The sequence below is a fragment of the Ixodes scapularis genome, unplaced genomic scaffold (assembly GCF_016920785.2).
Source record: "Ixodes scapularis isolate PalLabHiFi unplaced genomic scaffold, ASM1692078v2 PGA_scaffold11__112_contigs__length_91849675, whole genome shotgun sequence".
NCBI lineage: Eukaryota > Metazoa > Arthropoda > Arachnida > Ixodida > Ixodidae > Ixodes > Ixodes scapularis.
Genome location: NW_024609837.1, coordinates 35,862,295 through 35,875,694, shown reverse-complemented (window position 1 = coordinate 35,875,694; position 13,400 = coordinate 35,862,295). Strand labels below are relative to the sequence as shown.

Sequence of the window (13,400 nt, the reverse complement as noted above, 5' to 3'; positions counted from 1 at the left end):
GTTAATGAGTACTTTACGCTGGTCTATCAAAATATTTCTCGAGCGCTTAATTTCTTTAAATAAAACAGGCAGGGACAATATCACTTCTTTATATTATCTAACTGATTATATGAAACTTTTCTAGTGATTATAAAAGTCTCGAAGCGGAAAAGGTTGGTGTACGGAAACCGAACACCGAACAATAAACTTGTCAGGTCATCTGTTTTTGGTGATTCAGCAGATTGTTAATCATGTCGTCGACCTGCTTTTTCACTAAGCACTGATGCAATATACAGGGTGTCACCAAATAACATTTACACGGTCTTTTTTAGCTCAAAAATAAACTAGGCATCGCCGAACGCTCATTCTCCGCCCAAAGGTAGAGCTAGAGGTCACAACCAGATGTCTGAGTCTCAGCCCGATCCGATAACTTAATCAAAAGTTATAAGTGATTTTCTGAAAATTTCCATGGGGAATATGGAGCCCATTTTTGCCTGTTTTCGGTTTCTGGTGCCATAGAGCCCCATGTGTTCGAAAACTCCGTCGGCCGCCATTTTCCCATTGAAATTCTAAGAAAATCCCTTTTGATTAAGTTATCGAATCGGCCTGAAATTTAAGCATCTGGTTGTGACCTCTAGCGCTACTTTTGGGCGGAGAATGAGCGTTCGGCGATGCCTAGTTCATTTTTGCGGTAAAAAAGACCGTGTAAATTTTCTTTTGTGACAGTCTGTTGCAATATAAGATGATCAGTTCAATACCTGACTTGAGCGCGAGCTATCTACTTTCCGTACCGCTCGGTGCACGCACAGCCAAGGCACGGCTGCAGGCAACGAGCGCACGCTGCAGGCGGAGCTTGTCCTGGTCTTTATTTTTTTCTTCTGGAAATTAGTGTTCGCGGGTACGGCCGTGGACAATGGTACTCCTCCCTGTGCATCAGCGCAGTTGTTTCACCGCTGAACCTGGCCGAAGTTAACGATGGACGGAATCAGACGCACATAGTGTTCGTAAAAAAAGATCGCAATTTAGGCTCGAAACCCCTTCGTGGTTTGCCAAGTGGCTCAACACTATTGTTTCATTCGCTGTGCGCTACAAGAAAGAAATTTATATCGCAAAATTAATTGAAAGTAACATGAAACAGCATCACAATCGCGTGCACGTTGAAACCGAAACCGTGCAAATTGAAGCAACCTAATGGCGGCGAGTGAGCCAGCGCCCTCTACCCGCCGGTCAGACAACTACTGAAATGAAAAGGTCTATATGACATTTTCGTACGGGGAGTTCCAGATCTGCTTAAAAGGGTCATGAAACGCTTTTCCAACTTTTTCCTGTTTAGCGTTCCTCCTCAACTCATAAATTGCGCATTCCACTAAGCAGTTCAAGAAGATAAAAAGAGGGGAGGCCCCTCTTGCTCGGAATCTGGTTTGTGTACTCGGACAGAGGCATTGTCCTGCTAGAAGATTAGCCCGTCGCTCGAAATTCAGACAAAAGTTGCTCTCCCCAACCCATTCCCACGGAAGCTGACAGTGCTGTGGAAGCTACGTGTTCGCTGGGCCAGCCACACTTGATCACGCTCCTTCGCGCATACCCACGCGCAGAGAATGAGGTCAGGTGATAAAAGGGAGGCGGCTTATCGGTCCGGCAAGCGCATAGCTTCCACCACAATATCAGCTTAGGGGTGAAGGGAATAAGAAAGGTCCGGTTTCGTGTGACGTGCGTTTGGACCCGATGACGCACTTTTGGGACCGCGGATGTATCAAAGTGAAAAGGCAGAGCTCACGAAGGGGAGGAGGTACGAGTCCGCTGTGTTTTCAAATTTTCGCACTGAAAGTCAGGCTTTTGACTTTCTACCTTTTTTCTTTTGGCCCACTGAACAATGTGTTATTAGTAAAATCCCAATCTAAAATGATTTATATCAACCCAAAATTTGTTTCATGGGCCCTTTAAAACGTCCCCGTTCGACTTCAAGGAAGCAAAAATAAGGAGAAAAGAACTGATATTGTAGTGAGTGCGCAGGCGAGCTGGTGGAAATTAACCATTCTGATGTTAGCCTGAGACTGAGGCAGGAAAAGAGGAAGTTTCAAAGTAGAAGAAAAAGGAACTGTCGAGGATACGTCTCTAACACAGCTAAAGACAAGTTTATTCGGTCACCCTCTTATATTCGCGACTCCAGCAAAACGGACGCCGCCAAGCGGGAAAACCGGGAACCAGCCGGTCCAGGTCGCTCCGCGCCCCGCCGCGTCACTGATGGCTTTCACGGACGCGTGCTGTCGGCGCGGCGGCGAGCAATGTAATTTGACGAAGGTCCGAAAATTTCTTAAGTTTGCCCGAGTGTTCATTAGTGTGGTGAAGCCTCAGTAGATTGTTTCTTTCCATCACGTGTTTGAAAGCCCGTTTATTCCACAACACACGATCGCGTGCTTTCAATTTTTTGGATGGGGAGGAATCACGGAAAAGCGGTTTGATTTCTCGTCTGTCTCTAATCACAATCAAAGTGACGACTGCTTGGTAACTGATAAGCGGTTTCTTTATAAGGATGTAGAACAATAGAATGAGGTCGACAGACAAAGTGTTTCACTGGAGGGGACACCAATGTTGCAGTCAAGTGAATGGGAAGGTTCGATAGCTGCTTTCCTTGAGTTTGGTTGTGCTCGATTAGCTTCAGGTTAATTTGAGCCACTAACGCCGGCCGGTGCGTTGGCTATTCATCTTGGCGGCTTTTCGCCGAAAAAGACCACACTGAGGGAGTTGGGCTAATTTTGCAATTACTTGATTCAGAAAACCTGCTCGCTGCATATGATTAATGAGGGAAATTATCTGCTTTCAAAAGGTGGGGGACGCGTCTCGCTAAGATAGAAGCTGTCACGTAGGATCTATCGCGCCTCCAGTACTTATAACCCCTGTCGAATCCAGCAGCAATATACGTCTACAATGCTCAGGTTGACCGGCCACAAAAAAAAAAAAAAAAAAAAATGCTGTTTTTATTCGTTCAGGATTTGAAGTCAAGTTCAATGCAGAGAGGTCTGAGTGAATCTCCGATGAAGACTCTCTTCAGCTTGTCCGCATTCGTCTCCGTTCTACCGGCTAGAACCATTTGGCTAAGTTTAAGTAGTATCTCTCTGTCTGTCAAATATACTTTTATTCAGCAGTTCACCCTAATAGTTAGTCAACTAAGTTCATATTTCAACCCGATGAACATACTAATATCGTTTTAGTGGGACCATAGTACGTAATATAATACATAACCGCATATTCATCAAAATGACTCCTCGATTGCTACTGAAACCTGAATTGAAATACGAGTATCAGCTACTTAGTGAAGTGCCAGCGAGTTGACATGCTCCTTGGCTCAAGAAGCGCTTGCTTAATTTTCGTAATTTTCCTGCAGCCTGTGTTCTTGACCGAGCACACGACTGCAGCTGTTTCTTGAAACGCGGACAGGCACAAAAGCTCAATTTCGCGGACAGGTAAGTCGCATGATCGAGGCATGCGAGTTAGCTAAACATTACTCTTGGTGGAACAATTTTGTAGCCCTCGCCGCTTTCCTTATATGATCAAAACTAATTAGTCTATTACCGTTTCTCCGGAGCCCATAGTTTCGGTTTTGATCGAAGTCTCCGCAGCGAAAGTTTGACATGAAAAGAACAAAAAACACCGGCAAAACAAAACTATGCTCGGCAAGTTTATGCGCACCGGCTAAACTTAACTGTCTCAGTTCAAATACCCATAAAATTGGGCCTTCTACAAAAGAATATTTGTTAAATTGAATGCGCCACCCACTCAGGCGGCCCGGCCGAGCCGACGCGACCTGGACTCAGCCGCCATGTTTGTTTGGTGGTGGCGCCCCCTATAGGTCGCTGGAGTCGCGAATACACTCCACAATCTTCACCACAGAACCTTCGCGACCTCCAAAGCCAAAAGATAACAAAGAACTCATCTCTTTCCACCACAATAATCAAACGACCTTGACAATCCTACAAAGCCCCCTCACCAACACAACCTATCTCCTCTCTCCCGGAAGACGATCGACCTTCGCGTACATAGCACACCCTCCTCCTCTCCTCCCCGGCCCACAATCCCGAAACAACCCGGCAACAAAAGATACCAATCCACCTGATCCAAACCAAAGACACAAGGAGGAAACCACTTACACCCTTTCACAATCAACAACCACTTAACAAAACTCTCAAATCCGCAAGAAGGTTTTTGCACTGCTGCTAAGCTGTAACGACACTTGACTAATGCAGTTGCCCATTGATTTCATTCTTATTGTTTCCTTTACAACCCTTTTGATGTCGTTTACTTCCCTGTGTATTATTTCTGTTTCGGACCAGCGTGGTATACAATTATTACATTCTTGAACATGTTTCGCTATTTCCGAATCAGTCGCGTTGTTTTTTACATTTCTTTTGTGTTCAGTCAATCTATCATTTATACACCTCGACGTTTGACCCACATACTTAAAACCACATTCTAGGGGAATTTCGTATACCACTCCATTATCACACGGAATAGACTTTTCTCGATGCATTTTTGTGCATTCCCTTACACTCTTGTGGAAGGGCGTGAGCTTACTCAATTTATAGTCGGAACTAAAAACGAGATCAACATCGAACTTTTTTGCACAAGCCTTCAAGTTGTGAGAAATTTTGTGATAGTACGGAATTACAGTAGTTCTATGTTTTGGCCTTTGCTTTGGTTCTGCTCTACATTTGTCTGCGAATTTTACGGATAACTGTTTCCCTACGAATTCATCCTGATAACCAGCACTGTTTAGCCTTCTCCACTGCCTTTTCACTGATTCAGCCAAGAAATGAGTACATGATCTGTCCATTGCATTTGTGATTAAAGACCTGACAATACCTGCTTTGACTGTTTTTGAATGGCAACTGTTTTTTGATAGCAGCGGTTTTGCGTTTTCTTTTCCATATTCCCAACATAGCCCTTTTTCATTGTGAATCATAAGCTCTAAAAACTGCAGTTTACCATTCATGGGTCGTTCGACTGTAAACCTCAGTTCCGGGGCAGCCGATCTGATCAATGCTTCCAGAGTGTCAGACAATCCCTCCCGAAAAGAACAGATCAAAATGTCATCGACATATCTTTTCCCAAAACAGGATTCGGACGTCAGTTCTTGCAACTTATCAGATACAATGCAATCCAAAGAATTTAGGTAAATTTCCGCTAACGCCGGTGCTACACTCGACCCAATGCATACTCCCTCTTTCTGTAAATACTTTTTTCCTTGATACTCTACTATTGTTGACTGCAAGTAATAATCAAGAACGGCAAGAAAACTGTCCACCGATATGCCTGACCGCGATTGGAACCTTACCAAATTCATTTCAAGCACCCCTTTTACCCTTTCCAACAGACGACTCTTCTCTAATGAGTAATAAAGATCCTTGATGTCCATTGACAACATATCTCCTTCCTTTCCATGATGACCTTCGAGTACCGTGATCAACTCACTCGAATTTCTCAGTGACAAAGACTTATCTAAAATTGCATGATTTAAACCTTTTTGAAGAAACACGGAAACTACCTTCTGCCAAGTGCCATTCTCATTGATCACCACTCTAAGTGGCATCTCCGGTTTATGATCCTTAATGAAGAACTTTACGCTCAACGCCGATTTCGACAGATTTACCATGGTCTTTGCTAATTTTAAGGACGTAGCAAAGACCATGGTAAATCTGTCGAAATCGGCGTTGAGCGTAAAGTTCTTCATTAAGGATCATAAACCGGAGATGCCACTTAGAGTGGTGATCAATGAGAATGGCACTTGGCAGAAGGTAGTTTCCGTGTTTCTTCAAAAAGGTTTAAATCATGCAATTTCAGATAAGTCTTTGTCACTGAGAAATTCGAGTGAGTTGATCACGGTACTCGAAGGTCATCATGGAAAGGAAGGAGATATGTTGTCAATGGACATCAAGGATCTTTATTACTCATTAGAGAAGAGTCGTCTGTTGGAAAGGGTAAAAGGGGTGCTTGAAATGAATTTGGTAAGGTTCCAATCGCGGTCAGGCATATCGGTGGACAGTTTTCTTGCCGTTCTTGATTATTACTTGCAGTCAACAATAGTAGAGTATCAAGGAAAAAAGTATTTACAGAAAGAGGGAGTATGCATTGGGTCGAGTGTAGCACCGGCGTTAGCGGAAATTTACCTAAATTCTTTGGATTGCATTGTATCTGATAAGTTGCAAGAACTGACGTCCGAATCCTGTTTTGTGAAAAGATATGTCGATGACATTTTGATCTGTTCTTTTCGGGAGGGATTGTCTGACACTCTGGAAGCATTGATCAGATCGGCTGCCCCGGAACTGAGGTTTACAGTCGAACGACCCATGAATGGTAAACTGCAGTTTTTAGAGCTTATGATTCACAATGAAAAAGGGCTATGTTGGGAATATGGAAAAGAAAACGCAAAACCGCTGCTATCAAAAAACAGTTGCCATTCAAAAACAGTCAAAGCAGGTATTGTCAGGTCTTTAATCACAAATGCAATGGACAGATCATGTACTCATTTCTTGGCTGAATCAGTGAAAAGGCAGTGGAGAAGGCTAAACAGTGCTGGTTATCAGGATGAATTCGTAGGGAAACAGTTATCCGTAAAATTCGCAGACAAATGTAGAGCAGAACCAAAGCAAAGGCCAAAACATAGAACTACTGTAATTCCGTACTATCACAAAATTTCTCACAACTTGAAGGCTTGTGCAAAAAAGTTCGATGTTGATCTCGTTTTTAGTTCCGACTATAAATTGAGTAAGCTCACGCCCTTCCACAAGAGTGTAAGGGAATGCACAAAAATGCATCGAGAAAAGTCTATTCCGTGTGATAATGGAGTGGTATACGAAATTCCCCTAGAATGTGGTTTTAAGTATGTGGGTCAAACGTCGAGGTGTATAAATGATAGATTGACTGAACACAAAAGAAATGTAAAAAACAACGCGACTGATTCGGAAATAGCGAAACATGTTCAAGAATGTAATAATTGTATACCACGCTGGTCCGAAACAGAAATAATACACAGGGAAGTAAACGACATCAAAAGGGTTGTAAAGGAAACAATAAGAATGAAATCAATGGGCAACTGCATTAGTCAAGTGTCGTTACAGCTTAGCAGCAGTGCAAAAACCTTCTTGCGGATTTGAGAGTTTTGTTAAGTGGTTGTTGATTGTGAAAGGGTGTAAGTGGTTTCCTCCTTGTGTCTTTGGTTTGGATCAGGTGGATTGGTATCTTTTGTTGCCGGGTTGTTTCGGGATTGTGGGCCGGGGAGGAGAGGAGGAGGGTGTGCTATGTACGCGAAGGTCGATCGTCTTCCGGGAGAGAGGAGATAGGTTGTGTTGGTGAGGGGGCTTTGTAGGATTGTCAAGGTCGTTTGATTATTGTGGTGGAAAGAGATGAGTTCTTTGTTATCTTTTGGCTTTGGAGGTCGCGAAGGTTCTGTGGTGAAGATTGTGGAGTGTATATAAGAGGGTGACCGAATAAACTTGTCTTTAGCTGTGTTAGAGACGTATCCTCGACAGTTCCTTTTTCTTCTACTTTGAAACTACCTCTTTTCCTGCCTCAGTCTCAGGCTAACATCAGAATGGAGAAAAGAACCGGCGTTCTACATATCATCGCCGTTTCACAGAAACCCTTGGCTCGTTCCAGTTGAAATAGGCGAACGCTCATTCATGTGGAACCAATGTGGAAGCACATTAAAGGCCTGTTCCCACATGCAGCGGAGCGCTCCAAGCATAGCGCTTACCTCGCGCTAAGCGCGTGCTAATGGGAGCGTTCACCAGCTTTGTGTCGCACCGTCAAAACTGTTGCTCATGGCAGACGATAAGTAGCTGACGGCACGTGAGGAGCGCTACATCAGCGCTTCGCTGCATGTGAGAACCGGCCTTAAGAGTGTAGGCGACCTGTTGACGCTCCAAAAATTTCCAAAGTTTGTGTTAAAAAAAGTGATAAGAAGTCTCGTTTGTCGAAGTTATCGCTGACGTCAGTGTGACGTTTCAGAACTTTGCGAGAGCCGTGGTTTGAGGCCGAAATCTTCGCTTCTGATCGAGGCGAAGTTGAACTTTGTCAGTATGGCGGTGCCGTACGCTGAGGCCGAGCTTATCTTCCGCCACTGTCGGCGTCGCTACCAAGACCACCGAGACGCCTTTCAACTCCCCGACGATGACTTCTGGCGACAGTACCGGCTATCGAAAGCCGTTGCGCGTTGACTCTGCAAAGAGCTTCGTTCGGCGCCCGGACTTGGAGGTGGCGGACATTCGCGTCTACCATGACCGTGGAACAACAAGTTCTCTGAGCGCTCCGGTTCTTCGGAACCGGTAGCTCTTAGGGCATGGTGGCGGCTGACGAGCACCTGTCAGTTTCCCAAGTGACTGTGAGCCGGGTTGTCAGAGTTGTTGCGGCTGCCATCGTCGAGTGCCCCGGCAGCCGTTGGAGTAACTTCCTTGCGAAAAGCCAAGCCGCCACCAAGGAGGGCTCCGCCCGAGCCGACGGCATGCTTGCCGGCGTCGTTGGGTGCGTGGACAGGACTCATGTCTCGATCCTGGGTCCTCGAGACACGCAGACGGTCACCAAGGCGGCATTCTGGTGCCGAAAGCACCACTACGCACTGATTGTTATGGTGGTAAGTGGTGCTGTGCATTTCCTTTGCTGTCCTATTTCTTTATGCACTGTGTATACGGTCTGATTCGGCAGTGAATTGAGTAGCAACTAATGATTCCTGTGCGGACGCCGCGCTTTTGAGTGGTACACCCGCCGCCCAACTTTCTTTCGGACGGCACTTGAAAGTGCGAGTGGAGTGTCGTCGAACGGCACTCTAGACACAGCTTTTTTTTTTATTTGTCAAGTTTATTGTATAAGCGCATAATCATTGAGGGACCCATTACTTCATTTAAAAGGAGCAAAATAGTCAAAGCAAACAGCGGGTATTGGGGCGGCGAGGTCGTCGCCGCTCCGATACCCGCTTGTGAGTGAGAAATGACCTTGTATGCGTTTGCACTGTATGTCGGATTGTGATCCTCCTATTATGAGTATGACCAGTGAACACTGGAGAATAAGTTACGTTGCGAAAGCGATAGTTTGGACAAGCATTTTTTTCTGAACATTTGTGTGATAGGCTAACTTGTGAACGAGTTTTTACTGCGCATCTTTTGTGGCTTCAGTGACAGTTAGAGGGAGCTAAATCCCTTATGTTCGGGCTTCTGACAAGTCGAGCAAAGATTGGTGTGTGGCAGTGATAACATTGAGATCATTATGTATGTGACAGTTGGAGAAGAACTGTACATTTAAGTTCTTGCATTTGTTTGCCAACATGTTTCTGATTCTATTTCCACTAGCAGACAAGAAGACCATTCGTTCTTGAATATCTGCAAGGAGTAATCTATAGCTTGTTGTCTTCTAAAGACACTCACACACAATCACGCGCAGAAGTTGTCTTGTTTTATTCATTTTATTCATTTTAGGAGAATAAGTTATTCATTTTAGGAGAATAAGTTTGTCCAACAAGTACTGGAACCGACTTAATTTTTGCAGGGACCTAATATTTGCGAACTTCTCGACTTAAATATTATTGAAAAGAATAGATCCTGAAAACTTGTTTCCCTATGATAACGAGTACGGAGAACTCCAGTTTGCAAAATTTCATGCCCACTGACTATCCCTGAGTGCCACAGTTCACCAAATTTTAAAATATCGAGCACGCAAAAATGAAGTCATTTACAGTAGAGAAAATGAAAAGCGAGGCATGCAGGTGAAGAACATTTCATTTAGTGTGAGAGGTAGAATTTTAATTTGGATCGACAATGCTTGCACTAATAAAAATAATGTATTCGTCCCTTCTCAGAGCCTAACAAAATTAACCATAGGGAAAAGGCTTGGCCATGGATTGCTGATTCTTTAGTAATCACAGCATTTCGTTGGGATTTCATGTGAATAATATAACAAACTGGTGTTGCTGTCTTCTGCAGGTGTGCGACTTCAAGGCACGCATAATCTACATAGACCCCAGCATGCCTGGTAAGGCCCATGACAGCTATGTCTGGAAGTGGTCATCCCTTCGAAGGGCAATGGAAAGCGGCCTCCATCAGCCTGGTGAATTCCCGCTGGGTAGAAAATTAAACTAACATTTCACAACGGTACTTTACAATGCGTTGAATGGTGAGGCCGCTTTACCGTTTGTCGCTGGCGTCTTCTGTCTTATGCAATAATTACCAAAACAACCAACATGGACGTATGTGGACAAATAGTGACCTACTGTATCTTGCACATCTGTACGACTCTTCATATTTCTAATTATCGAAGCAAATAAGCCATTGCCAAAAAACAATGTAATTGATTGTTTTCCTTATTTATACAAGACAAACTGAAAAAATTAAACTATTTTTTTAATGGGATATGCACCGGTACATGATCCCATGCACGCGAGACATAACATTCCGAATGGCTGGGCAGATAACATAATTTTGTCGAAAAAGTCTGAAATTTATCATTTGCTAGGAGTCTTTTACAAATCACCTTATAGGCCCGATGAGAAGGACATTAAGCAGGTTGTATGCTATAGAGTTGAGGTAAAGTCTTTACTTAATATTGCGAAATAAGTTGTTGGTCCCTGAATGGACTGCTCCAGTTTATGCAAGTGTTAGCATAGTTCATGTATTGTTTAGTTTGATGGGAGTATCTGGATTTGCGTGCGAAATGGGAAACAATCTGAAGATCGGTCCTTTTCTAAGAAAAATATTCCTTTTTCTCGTTTTCGTTCTTTTTTTTCTGTTCTGATTTGCTCGCAACAAAAAGTTACGTAAAAGACAAACGAAGTAAAAGCTAGGAAGAAATCTCAATGCCTTAATTTGCCCAAAAGATGACTGAGTTTACTGTGTTATGCCTGATATAAATCTTTTTTACTTAGTGATTTTTTTAATTTCAGTGCAAAACAAACGCCTAAGAAAGCGTCAAATGGTTAAACAACGGAAAATAATACTGTTTGCAGCATTGTCTTTTGTGGGAAAAGTTTGATTTAAATTATCGTAGCCGATTTAAATCATGATTTAAATCACCTTGAATTTTATTCTCCACCCCGTAGACAACGCATCATGATGCTGACGCTGCTGTCTCTTATGATGATTATGACTAGGACTATGATAATAATGATGATGACGATGACGACGACGACGATGATGATACGCGACGACGACGACCACGATGATGATGAATACTGTCACGGTTGGTGACCAAAAGAAAACAGGAAATAAACAGGGAGAAATAAACGTTTAATGTGGCGAACTTGTGCCGAAAATAAAGAAGGGAACAGAAGAAAGCAGAGCGTCGCGGGCGTCGAAGTCGGCGTGTCAGCAGAATCGAGCGCTAGGGCGAGACTGACTCGACAAGGTCGCGGGCGGCCTCTTATCTAGAGTGCGCCGCTATCTCGAAGATTCGGCGAAAGCGGTTCGAGCGTCGCGTGATCGGGGCGAGAATGAACACGCACTTTCTAGAAAACAAAAGCAGGGATAAATGATAGAAGTTACGTGCGGTACATGAATAAACGGGAACTTTCTGGAGGACCGTGACCGAGCGTTGCTTTCTCAGCCTTGCGCGCGGCATTACTCCCCCCTTTAAAAGTGCATCGCCCCGATGCAGTGTAAAACAAATAAAAAAAATAAAAAAGAACGATAAACTAAAGAGTCTTTTGGAGCACAAAAGGTCCACAGTCTTATCGAGCGTAGTACGGCTTCAGGCGCACGACGTGGACGACCTCAGGTCGTGGTGGGCGGCGTGACGATGTTCGTGTTCCGTCGGGCATCACCTCGTAGTTCAGCTCGCCGAGGCGACGAAGTACCTTGTATGGTCCAAAGTACCGTTTCAGCAGTTTCTCACTGAGGCCGCGGCGACGGATGGGCGTCCATACCCACACCCTATCTCCGGGCTGGAAGTGGACGTCCCTGCGACGAAGGTTGTAGCGGCCGGCGTCGACGCGTTGCTGGTCTTGAATCAGGAGTCGGGCGAGCTGGCGAACTTCTTCGGCGCGTTGAGCAACCGCCTGGGCGTCGTCGCTCTCGTTGTCAGATGGCTCATGGGGCAGCATGGCGTCCAGCATGGTCGTTACCTTCCGACCATGTACCAGCTGGAAAGGGGTGAATCCAGTGGTCTCTTGAACCGCCGTATTGTAGGCGAACGTGACGTAGGGCAGCACCTCGTCCCACGTCTTGTGCTCTACGTCGACGTACATAGAGATCATATCGGCGATTGTCTTGTTGAGTCGCTCCGTCAGCCCGTTGGTCTGCGGGTGGTACGCAGTTGTACGGCGATGGCTGGTGTGACTGAGTCGGAAGATTTCTTGGGTCAGTTGTGCCATGAACGATGATCCGCGATCTGTAATCAGAACTTCTGGAGCGCCGTGCCGGAGGACGATGGACTCAATGAAAAACTTGGCAACTTCCACAGCAGTCCCCGAAGGAAGAGCTTTCGTTTCGGCGTACCGCGTGAGATAATCTGTGGCGACGATGATCCAGCGGTTCCCCGACGTCGAAGGCGGAAAAGGACCAAGTAGATCCATTCCGATCTGCTGGAAGGGTGCAGTTGGAGGAGAAATAGGCTGCAGGAGTCCGGCCGGCCTCGTCGGAGGTTTCTTGCGTCGCTGGCACTCGTGGCATGATCGTGTGTACAGGTGGACGGTCTTGGGGAGCTTGGGCCAGTAATACTTTTCACGAATACGGGCCAGTGTCCGGCTGTATCCAAGGTGTCCGGACGTCGGGTCGTCGTGACATGCTTGAAAGATCTCCCCTCGAAGGTCGGTCGGGATTACCAGCAGCCACGGCGAGTTGTTGTTCCCGAAGTTCTCTTTGTAGAGTACACCTTGTCGGATGGCGAAGGTCGGCAGTACTCGTGAGAAGACACGTGGCACGGTACTCCTGCCCCCTTCCAGGTGCTCGATTAATGCGCGCAGCTCAGGATCGTCCCGTTGACGTCGTGCCATATCGTCGGTGTTCACTGCTCCTAGGAAGCACTCGTCGTCATTGTCGTCGCTGCAGCCGGAAGGGGTTTCGACGGGGGCTCTGGACAGGCAGTCGGCGTCGCTGTGCTTGAGGCCTGACTTATAGACCACTGTCATGTTGAACTCTTGTAGTCGAAGACTCCATCGAGCGAGGCGTCCTGACGGGTCCTTCAGGTTCGCAAGCCAGCAGAGCGAGTGGTGGTCCGTGACTACACGAAACGGGCTCCCGTACAAGTACGGACGAAACTTCGTTATTGCCCAGACGACCGCAAGGCATTCTTTCTCAGTCGTGGAGTAATTTTTCTCCGCCTTGGACAATGTCCGACTTGCGTAGGCGATGACTCGCTCGATGCCTTCTTGCACTTGGACTAGTACTGCGCCCAGTCCCGCGTTACTTGCGTCCGTGTGAATTTCTGTTTCCGCATCCTGGTCG

At 45.6% G+C, this 13,400-nt stretch overlaps 2 protein-coding genes across 2 annotated transcripts; one reads left to right on the top strand and one right to left on the bottom strand.

Moving 5' to 3' along the window:
* Nucleotides 1-4,162: 4,162 nt before the first annotated feature.
* LOC121835017 lies at nucleotides 4,163-5,629 on the bottom strand (the record flags this gene model as incomplete). Its single annotated transcript, XM_042288886.1, has 1 exon — nucleotides 4,163-5,629. A coding segment is annotated over one exon (1,467 nt), but the record flags the coding sequence as incomplete, so codon positions are not given.
* On the top strand, nucleotides 5,628-7,130 carry LOC115314568. Its single transcript, XM_042288967.1, has one exon. The coding sequence runs from the start codon at nucleotides 5,628-5,630 to the stop codon at nucleotides 7,128-7,130; it is 1,503 nt and encodes a 500-aa protein (XP_042144901.1).
* The last annotated feature ends 6,270 nt before the right edge of the window (nucleotides 7,131-13,400 follow it).